Source organism: Podarcis pityusensis (assembly GCF_964106645.2).
Source record: "Podarcis pityusensis genome assembly, chromosome: 2".
In the NCBI taxonomy this organism is placed as follows: Eukaryota; Metazoa; Chordata; class Lepidosauria; order Squamata; family Lacertidae; genus Podarcis; species Podarcis pityusensis.
The window spans coordinates 60,167,625-60,188,890 of NC_138029.1; the positions used below are offsets into that span (position 1 = coordinate 60,167,625).

A 21,266-nucleotide genomic window follows, 5' to 3' on the forward strand; every position below is an offset into this window, starting at 1 on the left:
TGCTTATCTTTTATCCTGTTTCTTTTCCTGTGCCTCCCATAGCTATTCATAAGAGGGATGATTAGATGAAATTACTTCTCTTAAAGCAGAAAATACGAAAGGCTGCTAGTAGCTGAAAGCAAGATCTAGAACAACCTTTCTCAACCTTGGGTCCCCAGATGTTGCTGGAATACAGCTCCTATCAATTCCTAGCTAGCAGGACCCCAGTGGTCAAGGATGTTGAGAGTTGTAGTTAGCAGCATTTGGGGACCCAAGGTTGAGAAAAGGCATTGTATAATTTTATTCACAGTGGGCTCAGTTCATTGGATGGGAGCTGTGTAGTGCAAGTAACACAACTGCTAGCTTGAGGATGCATTCCCCTTTCACCTGGGGAGCTGTAAACAAGAAGCTGCAGTTAAGGAATCTTCCCAGCAATTGTATGTTGTTCCACTGACAAGAGTTGTTAGCCCTCACAGTGGGGGGGGGGGGGCAGTTGCAGTCCAAGCATATTTCCTTCCTGCTTGCGAGGTAGAAGCAGGTAGAAATAGTCAGATACTATTAGTCAAGCATTGACATCTATGGCTTTGTGAGAATAAACTCAGTGGAACTGAGTATTTGGTCCCATTTGCTTTTTCTCAGGAAATGTTGGATTCTTTGGTGAGCAATGTTAACATTGAGCTGTTAAATGCTCTTCGCTACCATATGGTGAATAAACGAGTTCTTACGGATGATCTGAAACATGGAACAACTCTCCCTTCAATGTACCAGAATATTGATGTACAGATCCATCATTATCCAAATGGAGTGAGTATTTGGTAAAACTGCAAGGAAAACTGAAACTACAAGGGCAATTGATATGTACCAAATATTATTTAAAGAGCTCAGGATATTATTTTGCTTCTATTTTAGATGGCCAACTTAATTGTTCTATCAGATGTATTAATATGAACTGGCTTTTCCCAATATAAGGGGTGGGTGATATAACGGAAGGCTTGGGGCCAGCCACCATTATGGCCTCATGTCCGGGAAATCAGTTGACACTTTTAAAAATACGAATAAATGAGTAACTTATTTATTGACTTATTAAAAGGATGAAACTGACTTTCAAACCACTAGGATCCTTCAAGGTGGCTCTCACAGATGCATACAGACAACCTTTAGAATTCTCCCTGTCCCTCTTAAGTACACATAGACTTAATGATAGAGAAAATGATACGTGGAATTCTTTAAACCAGCTATTGACATATTATTTCCACTGGCATAATATAATATGTTAAGCATATACTAGCTTTAGTTTTTTATTTGTCTGGTCCCTGTGTTCCCCAGATCGTGACAGTGAACTGTGCTAGGTTGTTGGAGGCTGACCATCACGCCACCAACGGAGTGGTCCACCTGATAGACAAAGTCATTTCCACAACAACAAACAGCATCCTTCAAATTGTTGAGCTTGAAGATACTCTTGAAACCCTAAGAGTAAGTCCATTTCAAATATATATCCCAATATATCCTTTGATGCCCATTTAGGGTGAAATCACTTCCTTGAAAACCTATTAACTTGTATGGATTCCTTCCTTTCTAACATGCCTAATTCCGTTTCTTTTGTATTTATTCAAAGACGGCTGTGGCAGCTGCTGGTCTCGACAGTCTTTTGGAAAGTGAAGGCCAGTTTACATTGCTGGCTCCAACCAATGAAGCTTTTAAGAAGATCCCACCAGAAACCCTAACCAGGATCCTAGGAGACCCAGAAGCTCTGAAAGGTAAACAGCTGTGAAAATATCTATTGTACACAGATATAATTTGTAAACCACTTTGACTTTTTTTCTACAGTCAAGTGGTATACAGTGGACCCTCTGGATACAAACTTAATTTGTTATGGGGATCCGTACGTACCCCAAAAAGTCCACATCTAGAGGTGCTGCTTCTGTGCACGTGAGTGGTGCTATAGAGCGTTTCTGCACATGTGTGCGCAGCGAAACCCGGAAGTATACTGGATAAAACCCGGAAGGGTCCACTGGATAAATTTTATAAAATAATTTTTTAGAAAAATCCTGATTAGAAGGGCACTGGAGGTAGGGGAACGTCTTAGACTATGTGTTTTGCCAGAAGTCTCCAGCTAGTATATGTGGTCTAATGTTAGTAATGAATCTGGGTCAGATGTATTTCTGGAACTTTGCTATACTTTTTCTTGTGTAATTCACTGATGATTTTATAACTTTGCCATATCTTGAAAGGCAAGGTTAAATGTTAATTTTTCAGGGGTAAGGGGTGGGGAGAAACTTATATTTCTGTAATGGTTCAAAGTGACATACCGCTGACCTCAAACATTTTCTCTCTCTGATTTCTCTCCTTAAAGTTAGTAGCAGATGGACATTGTGGTGACCTTGACAGCTGCGTTGCTGCTGCTTACTGAGAAGGAGAAGGGGAGGGACAAGGTGGTGAAGTCCAACTGGTGCGTGTGTACCAGCAGGAGCACCAGATTGGCTCTGCCGGTGCGCCTGCACTGCGCCAACCTCCCCACCATCTCTCCCTCTCCTTCCCAGTAAGCAGCAGTGACTCAGGAGGTCAAGTGAGCACCACCACTCGGCTTTTAAGGACAGCTGACAGAAAGGTCCTCTAAAGAGAAGGCCGGTTTCAATCCCCATAGCCCAGTGCTCTGTTTGCATGACCCGCTGCTATGGTGGTGGCCTTTCTCTGCTCATTCTTCACCCTCTGGATTTAAGGCAGGAATGTAGAGAGAAGGCCATGGAAAGAAGAAGAAGCTGTATTTGTACTGAGTCAATAGCCAGAAGGCAGACAGGGAGCTCAGATGAATGGAGAACTAGATCAGCAATAACAAGCTCATCAGCACTTTCCATGGGGAACTAGATGAGCAATAGCAAGTTGGTCAGCACTTTGAGCGATGTGCTAGATGAGCATTAGCCTGGTTCTATGTAGCAATAGCAAGCTGGTTTTAAAAACACCAAACCAAACTCAAGGCTACCCACTCGCCTCCTAAGCAGGAAACTGAAGTACAAATAAACCAGGTCTTTGTACCTTGAAATGGAGAACAATGCTCAGCACTGGCAGGTCTTGATCAAATGTGGTAGAGGAAAGAAAATTTTGGAAATTTATTGATTAAATCACTCTAGCCGCCCCATAACAATTCTCTGGGCATCTCACACAATGAAATCAATCAGTTTTTGCATAAAGCAAAAGTCACAATGAACTAATTTTGAAAAACCATTACACAATTTAAAAATCAAAACCATACCTCCATTAAAAAGTGTGCATCTGCTTTTGCAGATGAGTGTCCCAAACTCATTTCTTGGCAAAGTGGAAATGTTTTTGGAAACCATCAGGGAAACTTTGTACCTCAAGAGTACAGATTCTCTGGCTAATTTAGGACATTACAATGAAGCTAATTGGCTTCAAAGCTGTACTATTTACTTCCCTTGTCTCCAGCCTCTTGCAATTAGTGTGCATATGTACATACAACATGTATTTTGTTCTTTTGTGGGGGGCGTGATCAGATTAAACGTGATACCTTGTTGTTTGGTTTCATTTTCATTCCATAGCCTATGACACACTGGTAGCAATTTTCAAGCCACTATATCTTTCCTTTTTAAAATTTTTAAAGAGATTTCCCCTCTTTTCAAATCTGCTTGGTATATTTTGTTTCCACGTAGACCTGCTGAGCAACCACATTTTGAAAACAGCTATGTGTGCAGAAGCCATTATTGCTGGTTTATCAATGGAAACACTGGAGGGGAACATGCTGGACGTAGGCTGCAATGGCGACGAACTGACTCTTAATGGAAGGCCCATCATTGCTAACAAGGATGTCATCGCGACCAATGGCGTGATACACTTTGTCAACGAATTACTCATCCCAGACTCTGGTAAACCTTTTTCTCATTATGATTTTGTCTCAGACAAGATGTGCTTGGTGAGCTTGCCAGTGTGAACAGTGCAGCTTAACCGCCAGGGCTGCTGTTTAGGGATGACCCCCAGGGCCTCAGTTCCAGGTCCTTTGTGTTCGGTGTTGGACATCCTGCCCATTTTTGTAGGTTTTTTCTTTCCTTATAGCATGGCTGAGCACACTGCAGAGCAAAGTGCAGATGAGACACCAGCCAACTTGCCCAGAAGCATCTCTTCATATAAATTATACCCATTTTAAGTACCTTTTAATTATACCTTTTAAGCAACACCCCTGCTCATTGCCATCAATTGTATTCTTTTATTCGAATATATGGAGAATGCACTACAACAACCTGACCCAGTTGTGACTGGCCTAATTCCATGTCAGTTCAGCTGATGTTCCAACTGAGTCACTTGTCTTCCATAGTGTATCTTTCCCACTTCTAAAATGAGGTTATATATGAATGTATTTCACAGAAAGAAAAATATTAAAAATAAGCGTAATGTCAACAAAATTAAGAATCAAAATGCCAAATCTTTCTGGGTTTGTTTTTTTGATAAAGGAAGCAAAGCATGAGCGTTGAAATGGAGATGTAAAATGAACCATAAAGTCTCATTTTTAAAAAACACATAATGATTCTGGCATAGAATACACATATTTTTGTTGCATATTTTAATTTAAAGCTCTGGTCCATGGGTAGGCAAACTAAGGCCCGGGGGCTGGATCTGGCCCAATCAGCGTGTTTTTACATGAGTAGAATGTGTCCTTTCATTTAAAATGCATCTCTGGGTTATTTGTGGGGCATAGGAATTTGTTCATTTTTTTCTTCAAAATATAGTCCGGCCCCCCACAAGGTCTGAGGGACAGTGGACCGGCCCCCTGCTGAAAATGTTTGCTGACCCCTGCTCTGGTCATTCATCAGTTACTCCTTCTGTAATAAATAATAATGTTGAGACTCAGGTTAACATCTTTTCTTTTTAAATTGCAGCTAAAACTTTGTTGGAGCTAGGTCAGGATTCCGATGTTTCAAAGGCTATGGACCTTTTTAGACGAGCTGGCCTCAGTTCGCATCTCACTGGAAATGAGCGGCTGACAGTTCTCGCCCCCATCAATTCTTTCTTCACAGGTAAGCTCTGGCACTCATCTGCACTCTAATCTGCTTAGTGGCAGAACCAGAAGCGTCAATCAACTCAGGACAGAATCCATACTCTGGTGGGCACTGCTGGTTGTGTGTGACAGCCATGACGGAAAAGGAGGAGAGATTATAATCCCCTCTGCATGCATGAGCTGTCCCTAAAGCTTCATTTTATTGTTGAAAGTCAATTTGAGTTTGTAAGGTTGCAAGTTAAGGTCACATCTCTTTCTTTTTATGGTGTTATTCTGGTTCTAATGCATGACTGCAAAAGGGAATGTAAAATGCAGTCGCTTTAATGCATGCAGGATATGCCCATCAAACACAGGACCAGCCAGCCCAGGTTACAGTGTGATATTGGCACTGTAAAGGCATGCTGCTTCCCCAAAGATCATCTTCATTTGCGCTGACTAGTTTCTGGGGAACTCACAATTCTGCCTGATCGAAAGAATCCACATTCATCTGAATGTATTCATATCAGTGGAATAATTCACATTGTTTCTACAGGGTCACCTATTAATTCATGTACAGTATAGGGGTACCTGGTGTTGATTGAATGAACTTTACAGTGTGTGTGAAAGCACTCTGAAATGATAGATATGGGGGGATGGGAATCCTGCCTTTTGTCTTGTCAACATAACACCCAGTTCTTGTCACAGGAGCTCATTGTGTGTTTTGGCTTTGGGGAATGAATGGGTGGTGTTCAGCAGAGGTGAGGAAACCAAGGCTCTCCCAGTTTCATTGGACTACATTTCCTGTCCTCTCTGACCATTTGTTATGCTTGCTGGGGCTGATGGGAGTCCAGCAATGTATGGAAGGACACAGGTTCCTCACTACAGATTTACACAGTGATACCAGTTGCTCTGACAGTAACTCTCTACTTAGATGTTACCTTTAGATCCTGCTTTTCCTCTCAAGAACTCTGAGGCTGTCATGTGGACCTCAGGCTATCTCTCGCCCAAGCCGATTAAAAAAATGAGCTTGATCAACATTTGCTAGAACTTTATGACAAAGTGGTGCAAAAGTTTATGCTTCAATAACACTGTTAAGTCTTTGAAGTGCCACAGAATTCTGTGTTGCTTTTGTTACAAAAGCTAAATGGCTATTTCTTTGGAACTGAAATACATTGGCACTAACATGGAGGGAGAAAGAGGCAATGGAGTTTGCTTGGTCCTCACACTGTGGAACCATGAGCTACAAAGGAAACTGTGCATGCTGCACTGAAATATTGAAAGTGTTGACTCGAGCGGCGTTTTCTCTTTTATAATAATAAGCACTTTTATTATTTTTAGTTTCAGGAACTATCAGAGTGATGCACAAGGATGACACTGGTGTGAATCACAATTTCCCCCTCAGCAGGTTTTCTGTGTAGCCACATGGGTTTGCAGATGCAAATTTTGTTTTTGCATCTGACTACATTTTAAAAGAAAGCAGCTGCCGGCCCTTTTTTTGCAGTGGGGGAGGGGTCGCGCAGAGGACTTGCTTTGAAACTTGCATTTTGCAACAAAATTCTACACAACAGCATGCTTTAGATGCCTTGTTATAAAACTATGACTCTTGGCTTTCTTTTGTTCTGCAGATCAGACTCCTACACCAGGCAGGAACGTGCTCCGGGATCACATTATTAAAGAGCAGCTTTCCTCTAAATACCTTTTCCATGGACAGAAACTAGAAACTCTGAGTGGCAAGCAGCTGAGAGTATTTGTGTACCGAAATGTATGTTTGCCATTTAATTACTCCTCCCAGTTTTTACTTTTAAAACAGGGTTTGTTGCTCTGGGTTCCTTTGGGAGGAAGGGTAGGGAAATAGTAGTAGTAGTAGTAGTAGTAGTAGTAGTAGTAACAACAATCAGTTCAAATAAAATCCTTTCTCCAGGTACTCATACGTAGCAGTTTAAATGGGGTTATTTCGTTTCTGTCCTCGCAGCAATCCTGTGTTTGACCTAAGATTATTCAGTGGGTTTCACAGTAGAACAAGGCCTGGTGATTCTGTATAGATGAACAAGCTGGTTCCTTCCTTTTCTGCACTGGAAAGTTCTTTTCACACAACACTGTATTTATTCCACTGTAGTGTTACACTGAGCTAATTTGTGTGAATGCTCTGCCTTTTAAACCACTGGATCAGCATGCAGTCGAGAGACTGTTAGCCTTGTGGGAATGTCCGATTTACTCGTCAGTTGGTTTTCAAGTACTTCTAGGCCTCATGCCATAGACCAAGATGTGCAGGGTCTCTAGTGTGGAAACCTAAATCATTTTAAACTTCTGTGATGCTTTGAATTAAAACCCAATCCATCCTGTAGACTCTCTGCATCGAAAATGCCTGCATTGCTGCCCACGACAAAAGAGGAAGGTTTGGAACCTTGTTCAGTATGGAAAAGTTGGTGACTCCCCCTCTTGGCACCGTTATGGATGTGCTCAAAGCGGATGATCGTTTCAGGTGACATTTTTAGTTTGTATTGTTAGCTTGAGAACAGTGACGTGGGAGAAGTGGTTTTGCTTTAGTGAGAGCTTGATGCTGATTATTTCTGCATATTTAATCACATTTTGAATTTTAAAATCAATTATCTGATTTAAACCTTTTTTATACAAAAAAAGTATGGAAGACAGACATCGGAAACTGTCCTATACAGATTCAGACGATTAGTCCATCTAGGTCAATATTGTATATACACTGTATATTGTATTAAAAAAAATCCTTCCAGTAGCACCTTTAAGACCAACTAAGTTAGTTCTTGGTATGAGCTTTCGTGTGCAAGCACACTTCTTCAGATACACTTCTTCAGATACACTTCTTCAGATACACATTCTTCAGATACACATCTGTGTATCTGAAGAAGTGTGCTTGCACACGAAAGCTCATACCAAGCTCATACCAAGAACTAACTTAGTTGGTCTTAAAGGTGCTACTGGAAGGATTTTTTTTATTTTGACTATGGCAGACCAACACGGCTACCTATCTGTAACTGTATATTGTATTGTATTGTATATACACTGACTGGCAGAAGTTCTCCAGTTTTTCAGACAGGAGTCTTTCCTGGACCTGCCTAGAGATGTTGGGGGCTGATGCATGCAAAGCAGGTGCCATGCCACTGAGATATAGTGTTTAACAGCATGGCTTTTGACTCACAAATAAACAAATTGACACCATTATTATAATATTAAGGACATGATTTTTGAATTATTTTTATCTATAAAAATACTTACGTATCACTATTCATTAAAAAAAAAACCAGAGCCGTTTACCACAATTAAACTGAAAACCATACAATAAAAACCATGTAAATATTTAAAATTGGAAAGCAACTATTGCAAAAGGATATTTTCTTAATGGCCAGCATAAATGTGGCAACATAGAAAAGTTTCTGACTGGTATTTAAAGGTTTAAACAGAAGGCACCTGTTGTACCTCCTCTGGATTTTATTATGTTTTTTTAAAAAATAAATGAATCAAAAGTCCTGATGGGCACACATAGTTGTGTAGTTCTCTGTCTGTTACTTGGAAATTCTATTTGTGTCTCTCCAGTTCAAGCCTAACTCATACATTGGCAAAGCATTTAAAATTAATTTGAGGCTCTTGCTTGAAAGCTTTTCTCAGCGGCATTGTAGACCTAACTTTTAATTGAATATTTAATCAAAATACATTTTTATCACAGTGATTTTTATTCTCCATGATTACAGAGGATGGGCAGAGCATTCCACCCTGGAGAGGGTTTGGATGAGGTGGGAGGCAGCTCTATCTGATTGTTGCCTCCATAGAGGTCTTTCCTTCACTCATCTAAAATGTGGAAAGGCAGCAAAAAATTCCAGAATACATCATTTTGGAGAAAAGGAGGGACAGAGCTGGTGGGAACCAAGGATCTACTAGATCCTACGCCGCTTTAGTGAGCTGCAGATTGTGGCAGGAACTTCAGTTCAAGCCCATTTGCTGCATCTACCCTAGTTTTGCCTCTCCTTTAAGGCTCAGTGCTACCCAGCCAGGGTTAGGATTGCCCACAAGTAATTCAACACAGACCAATGCTGCAATTTAATTACCGTATTTTTTGCTCTATAAGACTCACTTTTTCCCTCCAAAAAATAAGGGGAAATGTGTGTGTGTCTTATGGAGCGAATGCAGGCTGCGCAGCTATCCCAGAAGCCAGAACAGCAAGAGGGATTGTTGCTTTCACTGCGCAGCGATCCCTCTTGCTGTTCTGGCTTCTGAGATTCAGAATATTTTTTTTCTTGTTTTCCTCCTCCAAAAACTAGGTGCGTCTTGTGGTCTGGTGCGTCTTATAGAGCGAAAAATACGGTAGATCCTAACTTCATTATAATTCTTTCCGTGTTAAGTGTTTGTACTTTATCTTTTCTTCTTTAATAATAAGTGCAGCAGGCCGGTAGGGCAGTATTAATTCCCTTTTGCAGATAAAGAGCTCATGATTAAAGACAGCAGTGGTCAAGGTTTCTAAGCTGATTGAACTGTGTCGCCTGAATGCAAATAGCACCCAAGCCACGGGGAGGCTTTTGCTCTAATGCTGCAATGGGGAACTTTTTGCAAAGTAGCCAGATGCAAAAGTGGGAAGAGCGATGGTGGGATGCTCACCTTGGTACAGTAGGTTATATTCCAGAAATGCAAAAGTCAGAGGTTTCAACAAACCGCACACATTCCTCTATCCTCCTTCCAGGCAAGCAAGAAGTATTATCAGAGTTCAAGGACATATTCCGGCCAAAGAAAAGAACTCAGGAGGGTGTGGTCTGTGGCAGGGCCAAAGAGAGGCGCCTGGAAAGCCATCTTTGGCTCCTGGGCCTGAGCACCTCACCCTGCACTGCCGCTTTAATGGGACATGTGACCTGCCAACACAAAGGTCTTATAGAATCCTGTCCAGCAGTGTCCAGCCAGTTCCCTTTGGGAAGTCTTTAAGAGCTCCTTGCTCTTCCCCAATAATATATGGCAGGCACATCAGGGTTCCCTAAACACAGCAATCCCTTCTGGCGAAAGGAACCGAGAAGCCTACTAGCTCGGGACTTCTATGTACACGTCGGGACATATATGGAGCTCTATGCTGGACCTCTTTGTTATTTCAGCCGTGACATTTTAAACTGCTCTTTGAAAATGCTTGAGCGTTAAATGCGTATTTTCTCTGTGTATTTCTGACAGCACTCTAGTGGCTGCCATCCAGTCTGCAGGCCTCACAGAAACGCTGAACAGGCCAAGGTCCTTCACAGTGTTCGCACCAACAAACGAAGCTTTCCGAGCCATGCCGCAAGGGGAGCTGAACAAACTTATGGGTAAATGTCTATAGATCTGGTTGGCTGTGGTATGCGATATTGAGATTACTTACACTGAGTTCCTTGGATAAGTGAGCTTTACAGCATTCTGTGCTATTACAATCTCATATTCAGCTTCTCTTTTGTTTGCTCATCCACGGGATGGAGACAATAGGTTACAAAAGTGGTGGCTCTGGTTTTCACTGATGTCACAAGGAATGATTTGTCCATGAGGTGACAGTGACTTACTATCTACACCCATGGTGAGACAGTTCAGGCCCTTCAAACTTTGTGGGTGGGTGGGTGCACTAGATCCCAACAATTGATCATAATGAAAAGAAATATTTTGCAGAGTTGCCACCCATTGTGCTGAACTTTCCTCCCCTGCTCATCAGACTGCTGCTATGAGGAGGGGGGGGGTGTTCTGTTTTTCTATATGCTAGCATGTGTGATTGCAAGTTTAGTTGTGTGAGAGAGAAAGAGCTAGTCTCTGTTCTCTCTATGTGTATGATTATGTTTGTGTGAAAGAGTGAGTCTGTGAGAGAGAGGCAATGATAGTCTATCTGCCAGTCTCTCTGCCATGTGTGCAATTGTCTGTGTGTGGGGAAAAGACATAGACAGTCCAGACATCCCTTATGTCTCAGTCCTTAAAATTTCGCTCTATAAGATGCACCAGACCACAAGACGCACCTAGTTTTTGGAGGAGGAAAACAAGAAAAAAAATATTCTGAATCCCAGAAGCCAAAACAGCAAGAGGGATTGCTGTGCAGCGATCCGTCTCGCTGTTCTGGCTTTTGGGATAGATGCGCAGCCTGCATTCACTCCATAAGACGCACACACATTTCCCCTTACTTTTTAGGAGGGAAAAAGTGTGCCTTATAGAGCGAAAAATACGGTGCTTTTATGGAATATTGCAGGGGTAATAAAGGAGTAGAAAAAAGGCAAAGAAAGAAGAGTATCAGCCAAGATTCAGGGTTGATAAGATGGACAAACAATAGTAGTGGTGTGGGCTGTGGTGCATGGGTATTTATATGCTACACCCACTGTTAACAGTGGCACCCAAAGAGGTTAACAAACAACATCTAAAAAACTACTTCTAATATGTTCCTCGAGAGAGAGGGAAACCATGCCTGGGCTACTGAAGGACCTAAGTAAGAAAAATGTCATGTGTATGTCTAAAATAGTTGCCACGAATCATAGCAGGGAAGATGGAAATCACAGATGGCCATCAATAAATGTTGATGAATTTTAGCTGGGCTGGTAAGGACAGGGGTGAGATTTTCATAGGCCCCAGGCCCAGTGGGGGGGGGGGAAGCTTCAGCTTGGAAGCCCTATAAGGAAAGGGTATGTGAACTTGTTCAATTATCTTTCATGTAAATATTGAAACATTCTCTTGCCTGATGTGGCTTAGAAAAGAATATGAGCTGTTCTAGTGCAATGGCTTTTCTCAGTTCATGCCCATCCCATTTGTGACATCATAATGCAACATCTGCTGATGGGAGCCGGTTATCCTTTTAAGTTTGCAGAGCAGTAGTCTGCACATTTGCTCTATTGCTTAACGCACAAATAGTTGGTAACTGATTTGTAGCTACCGTAAGTAGCTGTGGAACTGAAACATCCCAGATGTGAACACCCAAAATGTTCTGAGGCTTTGTAAGCAAAATATTTAGCTTACTCCTCTGAAAGCAATGAATCACCATTGATGGGAATATATAGCAAAGAGCAACTTGTGTAAGAGGAAAAAGGGAAGAAGAGCTGTAATTTCTTGTTTGATCAGCTTTATCTCTTGGATGTGTTACTCGTAGCTGCAGCTGGATTTGGGACAATATACAACCTACTTCTATATTTGCTCCAAACAATTGAGTAGCAGGGGGTTCTAGTCCAGCCCCCTGCTACTGAATTGTTTGGAGCAAATATAGAAGTAGGTTGTATATGACTCTTGTGGTCTTTTCCAACTCTATGATTCTATGATGGCAGTATATATTATATAAATAGTATAATGTCTGACTGCATATCATTTCTGCATCTCAGAAATTTCAGTTTCACTCTGGAGCTGAGAAAACTTGGACGATCTGTCCAGAGTTAAGGCTCACACACAAAATCCTGAAATTCATTACCTCCAGTGTTATGCCTTTGCACATGCTTTGCAAAGTACATATAGAAAAGTACTGAATTCAATACCAAACCAGTCCATAGATGCATGAGATATGAGAGTGAATTTTCAGCAATATAATTGCAATGCTTCCTTTGAAATTCCAGTGCTATCTTTTAAATGAGGAACTGCTGATTACTTTCTAGCCTAAAACTTTGCCAGAAAGTATACATATTTATCTCATCCAAGCTGTGATTCCAAGTTCACTGAAGACCAGCTGAAACACGAAATCCGTTTTTCATAGTGAGGCCTTGAACCTTTCTTGAATGGATTTATCAATGTTGTGATAGAGAGCAAATTTAGATGAGTGTTTGGGGGAATCATGATATTTTCTGTTTTACAAATGTGCCTTTGTTGGTAAAGGCACAGAGGAAAAGATCAGTAATGTGTAAAGGCTTATCAAAACAGCTTCAAACATTTTGGTTCAGTTTCACCTGTTTCCAAAAACAGCATCGGGGTTTTCTTTTCCAGTACGTCTTCTGCCACTTTTGGAAGCACTTGCCAGATATCAGATTTATAAGCTGCTATGATTCATTGCCAGTATATGTTGGCATCCTCTTCTGCTTATGGAAGAAACAGATAGAGACAAAGGCATCATAAGCAATGAAGGCACCAGCTGCGGCAGCATAGCAGAAAAATATTGCAAGGAAATGATGTGATGTCAAATGAGCAGTTTTACTATTTAAAAAAACCCCAGAGCACTACAGGAATCATTGCTGCTGTTAAAGGATAGAGGTTCCAATTATTTTAAAAGCCCTGTGTTTCCCCCCCAAATTGCAGATCACTCAGATCACACATTCATGCATTTGAAGAGCTAAGTCAAATAACTTCAATACATTCTATGTAATACAGTATAGCTGTTTATACTGCATCCTTCCTCCTGCTGCACAAAACACTTCAGCTGCTCAGTACTTAAGAGTTTCTTTGCTGGAAGGAATACTTGCCAGCATACATGAGAATCTGAATATGGGCACTCTAGAGATATATGGCTGTATTCTGACTTCATGGAACAGCTGCATACTGTTAGTGGAAGGCGGAATACTCCTGATATTGTCCTTCATCTGTTTACCTCACTATGTGATACTTTGTTTTCTTTCCTAAATACCACGAAACAAGTAAAATGAGCTATAACACATATGTTGGGTCTCTTTCACCCACAGGTAATGCTAAAGAACTTGCCAGCATTCTGAAGTACCACATCGGGGATGAAATATTGGTTAGTGGAGCAGTTGGTGCAGTTGTAAGAATGAAGACCTTGCAGGGTGATAAACTGGAAGTCAGCACTGTAAGCTCAACTCCCCCCCGCCCTTTATCTCTTGTTGTGAAATTACTGAGTTGTTTATATGCAAATACCTTGAATTTCTGAAAAGCAGACAATGGTTTTATTGTTGCATGTCTCATTTCTGTGCTCGTATAATATCCTCTTATTTTTCCTTCCCTGCATTTTCGTAAGAAATCATGCAGGATAGTTATAAATACAAAGACATACTCCTCATATTAGCCAGTTAACAATGTTCACACAAAACTTTACCTCCCTGGGATTCCTTTGTGGGAGGCTGGGAGGGGAAGAGAAGATTAGAAGTGAGCCTCAATTTTGCATACCCTTTCTCCCTCCTCTCCTCACCATGGAGGAAATGTAGCCTTTATCTCACAATGACTGAGTGATCTCATGTTCAAATCTTCTATCCCCTATCCATTCATTCACTTCTAGAAGTGAATAGAGTAGTGGAGATAGTTCAAGGTTTGTCATGACATATAATCTGAATAGGTACAGGGTTGTCATGGAAGGTTTAGAGGAAACTAGACAATGATGTTTATCATGTCTCTTAAACAAGAACATGAACCTTCAGACTTCAAACCTGGACACTACTAAGTCCAGTGCCATCTATGACAAAGCTACATAATGAAACTATCCACAGAGGGAGAGAGGCTGGAAGAGAAAGTCCAGTTGTGTGTGGTTAGCAACTACCAACAAAATACACACACTGTCTAGACACTTGTACTGTTTCATAATAACGTTATCTCATTTTAATAACCTTTTCACTTGTCAAAAACACATGCAGTGCTGTTAGCAATCATGGCACGAACAGCTTCACATTGAGCTTCTACTGATACAGTAATTGTGATAGTTTATGCAGCAGATTCCTTGATCCATGGCAGTGTGTTGGGGATTAAGCACAGCCTAGTGCCCCTCACGACTTATGCTGGCCTGGCAGAGCAAGGGACAGCCTGCAGGAAAATAGGAGTCTGCTTGTGGCTGCCTGCAAGGGAGGAACCACAAAAAGCAATCTTACATTTGTTTAACGTAGTCTGCATCCACATTCTTACTTACTGGAATCCCAGGCCTCTGAACACAAAAGTTTGTTCAAGGCATATTAATTAGTTTGTTAAAACAAACTGCTTGGGTGCAGCAGATTTCAGTGCAATATGCTGCTGGGTCTTTTGGAGAAGATTTTTAAAAAAACCTCTGCATATTTTCTCCTCTAGAATTATTTCTCCTAGCATATGTTTCTGATGACTTATCTCTGCTTCTTTTTTTCTCTTAAGAAAAACCACATCGTAAATGTCAACAAGGAACCTGTGGCCGAAGCTGATATTATGGCCACTAATGGTGTGATTTATGCTATGAATACTGTTTTACAACCACCAGGTAGGTCAAGTTAGGTTCAGGAATAAAAGAGATCTCCACCCCCTTCCTCAGGTTTGCTTCTCTTTCCTAAGGAGTTAAGGTCACATTATTATTACTGTGGAGCAGCAGTGAAATGCACATTTCCTGTGCAGCAGGAAACAAGTGGGTAATTCTCATCTTCCTGAGAAACATTATATTTTCAGTCTCCAAAGCCCTCATTCACTTCAACAAGGCGCACATGAAGCGTTAGGAAAACTGCATGTGCCATATACGTGATTGGAAACATTGGGAGGGAAGAAGGGAAAGTGATTTTGCAGGGCTGTGAATCATAATTTCCTTTGACAATTTAACAAAAAACATACTGGACACACTATTTTTGGGTGGGTGGGGGTCAGCTTCCATCAGGCTGCTCCTGGTGAGCCAGCTCAAAGGGCTCCTTTGCTCATTTGAGAACAAACAGGATGTTTGCCTGCCTACTCATCCGTGAGAATGATGGCAGTGGTGTTGATTTGAGCTCCAGGCCTCTTTACTTAATATGGAAGTGCTGAAGACAGCAGAGTTGGAAGAGAGGCCCCAGGATCACCTAGTCCAACGCCCTGCAATGCAGGAATATGCAGCTGTCCCATATGGGAATCAAACCTGCAACCTTGGCGTTATCAGCACCACACTCTTAACTACTACTTCTATCATCCCTGGCCATTTCCCATGCTTGCTGGGGCTGATCGGAGTTGTAGTTCTGCAAAATCTGGAAGGCTAAAGGTTCCCCACATCCCAACCTATGATCTTAATTGTGTTCTACCCGAAAGTCTACCAGTTTTGGTGGGTGGAGGGCAATGACAGGAGCAGTGGATACCTCCTAAAAATACAATGTACAATCCAGCTGTAGTATTTTCCCTTTCCTGCATATGGCAACAAAGCATTTCTCTTAAGGAAGTATCTAGGATAGTATGTGGAATTTTCTGGGTTTGTGCACAGAAGAGTAATGTTTGGTTGCTTGGACAGACTGACAGCAGAGTTTGAAGCACCTCTATGGAGTTGTTGCCATTGCATTTAGTTTGTTCCATAAATTTGTGTCCTGCCTTTTCATTTGATGCTTAAGGTAGCTCAAGAAACAAAACACCAACCCAAAATAAAAGCATTACAACAGAACGTTGTAATTTGGTGTTCTAAATTAATGGAAGCAGAAAACATCCACAAGTGTATTTGAATGTTGTTTGAACGTTGTTTGTGTCTTTTAGCTTCCAGGCCTAATGAAAGAAGCGATGAGCCTGCAGATCCTGCACTGGAAATCTTCAAGCAAGCCTCTGCATTATCCAAGGTAAGCATAATGCTCAAGCAGCATATAGAGACATTTCTAATGGCCCTGTATTTGGACATGTACAACATAGATCATATCACTGGAACCTACAATCAGATTAAATTATTATAATTTATTTACTTGTTCCACTTTTAAACTGCCCTCTTCAATTAAGATCCTGGGGCAGTTTGTAAAATATCTAGTCGAAACTGTAATAAAACCACTAAACCTTTAACCACTAATTTTATAATCATCATCATCATATTCAGGCTCTCAAAATCAACACAGCAGAGGGCAATGTAATCACAGCAGACCTTGAACACATCAATCTCCTGCAAAGGCCAGGGTAGACAGATGTGTCTTAAGCTGCTATCTTCCAGATCAGTTATACTCACATGTTGTGAAGAGGGCAGGGAGAGAGCCCATGTGAGTTAAGGACTTGGCTCACTGTCTTTATGTCACCACACATAGAGGTTTGCAACAGGAGGTACTCTCTGAACATATCCAAAAATGTGCTTGCTTGGAAAGATCTCCCACTGATTACAGTGAAATTTGCCTGTTTGCAGCACCCTCCTAAAATCACAATCCTAAGTATGTAGTGAACCATACAGAACCAATGGAACTGGTATCCCTGGATCAGATGTGAAATACTTTGTACCAGCTCCCTAAATCATGCTGTGCAATCTCCTTTGGCCATATTTTAATGGCCTCCAAAGTAATGATTGTGGTGCAAATGGCCTCCCCCAGGCACAGCCTGCTTCTCCCAGTTTTCGTTCCATCTTTACAGAGGCTTACGGTGGTAGCAGCCGAGGGCTGAAGTTAGACCTACAGCAGCTTTCCAGGTGGCGCAGGGGGAACCGCAGGGCACAAGGATGCTGTTTTGATACAAGTTCCCTTTGGATTAGCCCACTGGTTCCTGGCCCCAGCCCCACAACACTGCTCTGATATGGGCAAAACCCATGCTTACTAAGGGAATGTTTTTGTTTGGGGTTTTCAATTGCACACCAGTTTGCTATAAAATTATATAAATATTATTGATTTGTTTCATCTGTACAAATGTAAACGTTCTCTCTCTCTTTTCCCCCCTTGCAGATTTCCCACAGGAATGTTCGATTAGGTAAGCAAAATTTTCATGCCACGTGACTTAAATGGTTCCTCTGTGGTGTGGCAGCTACCAGGATTTGTAGTTGCATCCCATGCCTCACCCATGAGAACCATTTGTGTTCTCTCAGAACATGGACATGCTTAATCCACTCACAGGGACCTCCATATATTCCAGGCATCTTCAGTTGATATCTTACGAGTGCTGTGTGGGTGCTTGCCAATGGAAACATTTTTAGCCACACTCTGAGTGGGGGTCATGTATACTTTGGACCCCCTCTGAATTTGCCTGCTGAATTTGTCCCTCTAAATTTGCCTTCTGGGAAGCAATGCCATTCCCTCCTTTCTTAGTGAGGCTTTCCTGCTCTTTGTTTCTTGTAGGTTCTTCAAGGGCAATTTACTAAGGCTGAGTTGAACAATCAGCTATGAAAAAATGTTTGGGATAACAAAGAATGTGAAATGCACCAGTCAAAACACAAACGTGTTGGAAGTAGGGAGATATGCTCAGCCATATTTCCCTGTCTCCCACTGCTCCTTTCACTGAGACAGACCACTGGTCCATCTAGGTCAATAGGGATGCAGGTGGCATTGTGGTCTAAACCACTGAGCCTCTTAGACTTGTTGATTGGAAGGTCGGTGGTTCGAATCTGCGTGACGGTGGTGAGCTCCTCTTGTTCTGTCCCAGCTCCTGCCAACCTAGCAGTTCGAAAGCATGCCAGTGCAAGTCGATAAATAGATACCACTGCCGCAGGAAGGTAAATGGCATTTCCGTGCACTCTGATTTCCGTCGCGGTGTCCTGTTGCACCAGAAGCAGTTTTGTCATGCTGGCCACATGATCCAGAAAGCTGTGTATGGATAAATGGTGGCTCCCTCGGCCTGAAGCGAGATGAGCACCGCATCCCAGTCGCCTTTGCCTGGACTTAACTGTCCAGGGGTCCTTTACCTTTTACTATCTAGGTCAGTACTGCCCACACAGGACAGCAGCTTCTCTCTAGGGTTTTAGTCAGGGTTTCTTCCTGGCCCTACCTGGAGATAGGGAACATTGCTTGGCCGCTTAGGCAAGGTGAGGGACAGGTTTCCTTTCCCTTGCATAGTGGCCAAACAATCCCTCTCCTCTTGTCCTGCCTGGTCTAGACATGCAACAGAGTGAGGTGATAAAATCCTGAGGCAACAGAGTGGTCTATGCCATTGCAGCCTGCAGATGGTAGATTATATTTTTTGAACACTTCCCCACATTTTAAAATACACCTCCTTTTAAATAAAAGCTAGGTTCTGGCTCAGTCTGTTCCCTGCTCTGCGACAAGGGAGGGCTTGCGGGGTGTTGTTTTAACAGAGGAACATATTTTATAAATGTAATTCCCCCACCTGGAATTTGAAGTAGTACTCTTCATTCTTCCATCTCAGGATGTTGCCACCAAATTCACAACAAATTATGCTGTGTATATAAACGTCTAGGAGATACCTAGACATCTCATACTATACCCCACTGTGAAGGGGATAGCATACTGTAATATCATATCGCCCAATTCTTGCAAATTGCCATGTTCATGCCAGAGCACTGTGGCATAGGCATCCAGCCTAGTTTAATGAAGCTTTGCAAATCCAGTGAAATTAAGTATGTGGGAATGTGTGCCTGATTGCAGTCAATGTTGAAAACAAACACTGTAGGCACATTCTAAAGCATCTTTCAAGCAATTCAGTTTTCATTTAGCTGTGAACAGCTTTAGAGAGGAACAGAATAACATAGTGGTAGTAAATGGTTTACTGATTTTACTTTGAGAAGACCTCTGACTATCTTTTTGATGCAGCCATAGATGATTAATGCAGTTGTGCTTATGACAGCATCTCCTTCTCTCCTTTTTCAGCTCCTGTGTATTCCAGATTGTTAGCCAGAATGAAACACTAAAGCAACAGCCATTCTGTATATGTAAAGCACAACCAAGGATTCAACTAGCTTTTGCCATTGGGTTGCTGAAAAGAAGGACTTTGTTTTCTACAAAACAACAACAACAACACCCACACATACACACATGCCACCATGTATTACACAAAGGTTATGTTTTTTTCAACTGAAATGAAGGAGAGAAAATAAAAGCCATATATATTTAAACCATTGTTTGATAAGCCTAATTTTGTTACAGTTGGTAGCTGACAATTCAGGAAGCCTCAGGTATGTGTGTCTACTCCAAAATTATTTAGGCCCAGACTCCAGTTGTGCAAGACTTTGATTGCAAGACACGCTAAAATCGATCCCTCTCTGGTTAGTATTTAATAAAAATGTTTAAGGTTTGCATGCGCTGTCAAGAACTGCACACACTGGCTTATGCTCAGAATCCTATTGAATATCTGAGGCTTTGGCTTTAGAAAAGGGAGTTATTCAGAAATGCAGCCTGAATTAGACTCAGGTTGGCTTTCAATTGCTACAGACTGTCTTCATGGTTTTGAGTGCAAGTACGTAGACCGATCTGCACTTTTGCACACAGTCACTGCTAAAACCAAGATTTGTGAAGCTCATTTGTCCAAACTGGCCCTTCGCATTCTTGAGGGTCAGTGAGATGAATGGTCCATTTTCTATAAGGTGCTAATAGTAGTATTTTCCTACTTAACACAGTTTTGTCGTGAAATATTTTAGAAGATAGCCACAGAAGCATTTACTATTCATTTCTACATGTATAGGGGTAGGTACAGATGGATCGTGAGTGGTCTCTGTACCCTGGTGCTTTTCTTTTTCTTTCTTTGAAAAAACAGAGTTTTTAAAAGAGTCTTGCTTTAGAGTAATAATCTTTGTGACTTTTCCACACTTTATGGTTTGAGGCTTGCAAGCTTACAGATAGGATATTCTGATTTGGTCTCTCATAGTTAATGGGATTGGGTGGGGCTTTCAACTACATTTTGAAAATGAAGGCAACAAGCTTCATAGCAATTACGTAAAATCTTAATATCGTTTTTCAGAGCGCACAGCCTAGGCATGACTTAGACATAAATTTGTATGTGGATATTTTAAAGGATGTAAAAGTACAGCTTGTGCCTTCAATTAAAACTGGCTATTTAGGTCACAATACAGGGGCTACAGAACTAGCTCCCTACATGCTGTGGAAGCTTTCTCATTCATCCACCCCTGACAGAGAACAAAACCTGTCAGAAATTCAGGAGATTTTCTTTAAAAAGGGGGGAGTTTCGATGTAACGTACACTTACAAAAAGCTGCCTGTGTGTGGACAAACTATCACACATTCTAACACAAGCTCTCAGAATTGCGGCCTGTAGTCTTAAGAGACTTTGCTAGGCACTCTCTGAACAATGCCAGTTGTGTACTTCAGCAAGAACATGTGGTTTTTATTTTCTTCCCTCCTGTGCTTTGAAAATGTTCCACACAATTCTGTGTCTTAGCTTTTTTTTTTTTTTAAAGCCTCATTGATGATATTAGGGAATTTGCATGATATAAGCTATGGTTTGATCAGTGCTGTCAATTAGCATTTGTTTACACATATGGTTCTAACTTTAATATCTTTTTTTCTTCCTGAGCCTGGCAATACATCCTCTCTGTAATGTGGTCATAGAGCAATCCCTCATCAAAACCTTCGAATAAACAATTCATTTGTGATAAAACTTGGGTTTTCTTTTAAAAATATAAATTGACTGTGTCAGTAATATTACAAGTGACATCAGCATACTTTGTTTAGGGGGACAGTTTTACCTCAGATAGCTTTTAAGAAATCCCATGAGTACCACCCCAAAATACTGCAAAGTCTTTTTGCAGATTTTGCACATTGTGAAACATTTCTTTCAGCCATTTACCTCAGAGTATTACCTCACACTATCCTGGCAGTGAGGAA

General features: G+C 41.4%; 1 protein-coding gene across 1 annotated transcript in view; it reads left to right on the top strand.

Annotated features, from left to right (window-relative positions):
* Nucleotides 1–19,541, top strand: part of TGFBI (transforming growth factor beta induced) — a 41,198-nt gene extending 21,657 nt beyond the window's left edge. Inside the window, exons 5-17 of the mRNA XM_080996312.1 lie at nucleotides 619–783; nucleotides 1,306–1,452; nucleotides 1,595–1,736; nucleotides 3,645–3,857; nucleotides 4,866–5,003; nucleotides 6,589–6,725; nucleotides 7,309–7,445; nucleotides 10,142–10,272; nucleotides 13,564–13,688; nucleotides 14,951–15,053; nucleotides 16,271–16,350; nucleotides 17,422–17,446; nucleotides 19,297–19,541. Coding sequence (XP_080852438.1) covers nucleotides 619–783; nucleotides 1,306–1,452; nucleotides 1,595–1,736; nucleotides 3,645–3,857; nucleotides 4,866–5,003; nucleotides 6,589–6,725; nucleotides 7,309–7,445; nucleotides 10,142–10,272; nucleotides 13,564–13,688; nucleotides 14,951–15,053; nucleotides 16,271–16,350; nucleotides 17,422–17,446; nucleotides 19,297–19,337 — 1,584 coding nt within the window. The 3' untranslated portion in view covers nucleotides 19,338–19,541. The remainder of the gene's footprint in view (nucleotides 1–618; nucleotides 784–1,305; nucleotides 1,453–1,594; nucleotides 1,737–3,644; nucleotides 3,858–4,865; nucleotides 5,004–6,588; nucleotides 6,726–7,308; nucleotides 7,446–10,141; nucleotides 10,273–13,563; nucleotides 13,689–14,950; nucleotides 15,054–16,270; nucleotides 16,351–17,421; nucleotides 17,447–19,296) is intronic.
* The last annotated feature ends 1,725 nt before the right edge of the window (nucleotides 19,542–21,266 follow it).